General features: G+C 44.3%; 1 protein-coding gene across 1 annotated transcript in view; it reads left to right on the top strand.

The window, feature by feature from the left end:
- The first annotated feature begins 354 nt into the window (after positions 1–354).
- LOC129408257 (transient receptor potential cation channel subfamily A member 1-like) overlaps positions 355–2,423 on the top strand; it is a 24,464-nt gene continuing 22,395 nt past the window's right edge. The window contains exons 1-3 of the mRNA XM_055151399.1: positions 355–513; positions 1,821–1,884; positions 1,977–2,051. Of these exons, the coding sequence (XP_055007374.1) occupies positions 355–513; positions 1,821–1,884; positions 1,977–2,051 (298 nt within the window). The remainder of the gene's footprint in view (positions 514–1,820; positions 1,885–1,976; positions 2,052–2,423) is intronic.

The raw sequence follows: 2,423 nt of genomic DNA, 5'->3' as shown, positions 1-2,423 counted from the left end.
CCCCGAGGACGAGACATGACGAGTTCGTGGAGACGATCCCGGACAAATAACGAGAAGGAGAAACATTTGGAGATTTCTTTCAAGAACAGTGAGTCTCCAGAGAATGTTTAGTCCTGTATGTTTTGCTTGTGTTGCTGTAATTTATCAGATAAGGCTACTTGACTTTTGAACTCTCTGCACCAACACCCAAACCCTGATCACTAAGTATTTTATTGTTTTGTTTGCACTTAAAGGTAAAGACACGTGGTCGGTGAGCAGCGTCTAGATCTACTCTGAGGATTTAAGTATGTAAGTGGAAAGTTTGGACTAAAGTTTGGGTTCCACTTTGTTATTTTTCTTTTTTTGTGGAGCGTGATGGACCGCGTGAGGATGATCAGTTCTCAGGTCTCCGGTTCTGGACTCCGGGGAGTGGAGAATAGAGGTTTGGAGATGGAAGAGACAGGAGGAAGTTTCAGCGTCTCCAAAGAAGACGAACAAAATAAAAATAAAGAGCAAACTCAAGACCCAGTCCAGGTGAGGACACAAGAATCTGTGTGTCAGTCGTTCATTTGTTTTTCAAAATAAAACCAAAAATGACGAAATAAAGGAAAAAAACAACAACTCCAAAACCAAAATGAAAAAACAGATAACGATTCGTTTTTTCAGTTTTCGATTTTGTGTTTAAATGAAAAATGGGAAAAAAACGGATAAAGGACTGAACCAGGACTAAACCAGGACTGAACCAGGACTAAACCAGGACTGAACCAGGACTAAACCAGAACTAAAACCAGGACTGAAACCAGGACTAAACCAGGACTGAACCAGAACTAAACCGGGACTGAACCAGGACTAAACCAGACTAAACCAGAACCAGGACTAAACCAGAACCAGGAAACCAGGACTAAACCAGGACTGAACCAGACTAAACCAGAACTAAACCAGGAACTAAACCAGGACTGAACCAGGACTAAACCAGAACTAAACCAGAACTAAACCAGGACTGAACCAGGTCCAGGACCAGACCGGAACCAGACCAGGACTGAGACTAGGACTGAGGCCAGGACCAGACCGGGACTGAGACCAGACTGAGACCAGAATTGAGACCAGGAGTAAGGCACCGACCAGACCAGGACCAGACTGTGACTGACACCGGACTGAGACCGGGACCAGTCCAGAACTGAGACCGGGACTGAGACCGGGACCAGACCAGGACCAGACCAGACCAGGACTGAGACCGGGACCAGACTGGGACTGAGACCATGCCTAAGACCAGGACCAGTCCAGAACTGAGACCGGGACTGAGACCAGGACCAGACCAGGACGAGACCAGGACTGAAACCAGGACTGAGACCAGGACTGAGACTGGGACCAGACCAGGACTGAAAACAGTTTAGTCCTGGTTTAGTCCTGTTTTAGTCCTGATTCAGTCCGACATCTCAGTTTAAGTCACGTAAACGGGAAACGTCCGTTATCTGTTTTTTCCATTTTTCATTTAAACACAAAATCAAAAACTGAAAAAACTAATCATTATCTGTTTTTTCATTTTGGTTTTGGAGACAAATAATGAAGAAAAAAAATAAAAATTAAATTATCTGCCATTTATTCAAATACAGGTGTTTTATTGACAACAACATTTTAGAATCTACTCCAAATAGAGACGATGCATCTCAAAGGACGATCCTAAATAAAAAAATAAAAAAATTTAATCTTTAAAAACGTACATTCAAACTGAACATGTTTCTGTGGAATGATGCTGCCGCTGCCAACTACACTGAACATTAAACAGAAAAGAGCGTGTTTGTATTTCCAGAGTTTTAAATCCGGTTCGTGCGGTGGTGAAGTCGGCCGCTCGCTGGGCCTCGTACTCCTGCGGCCGCTGGAGACAGAAGAGGAACAAGCTGCTGGGTAAAACTCTCAACGTGTGGTTTCACTTTTACAATCCTTCTGAATCATAAACAGTTTTACATTTTATTTCTGTTTACGTTTTTGTGGCACAGGAGTCACGCCCGAGGTCCGGTACAGAGGACTCGCCGGGGACGCAGACGACGAACTGGACTCGAGCATGAACCTGAGCCAGGATCTGAACCAGGATCTGAACCAGGGTCTGAACCAGGGTCTGAACCAGGGTCTGAACCAGGGTCTGAACCAGGATCTGAACCAGGATCTGAACCAGGATCTGAACCAGGGTCTGAACCAGGATCTGAACCAGGATCTGAACCAGGACCAAGCCCAGACCCAGTACCTGAATAAGAGGCTCCTGAACCACTTCAGAGAACTGGCAGCTCATGACCAGGACACAGACCAGGTGACACAGATAAAGTTGTTTTTTACTCTTACACCGAATAATTTGTAGAAAGAAATAGTTTGATGATAGTAGTAGTAGTAGTAGTAGTAGTAGTAGTAGTAGTTGTAGTAGTAATAGTAGTAGTTGTAGTTGTAATAGT

Source organism: Boleophthalmus pectinirostris, unplaced genomic scaffold, assembly GCF_026225935.1.
Source record: "Boleophthalmus pectinirostris isolate CB_2022bp ecotype Guang Dong unplaced genomic scaffold, ASM2622593v1 HiC_scaffold_16, whole genome shotgun sequence".
NCBI lineage: Eukaryota > Metazoa > Chordata > Actinopteri > Gobiiformes > Gobiidae > Boleophthalmus > Boleophthalmus pectinirostris.
Note: the sequence above shows the minus strand (reverse complement) of the source record. Positions and strands in the feature narration are given on the sequence as shown.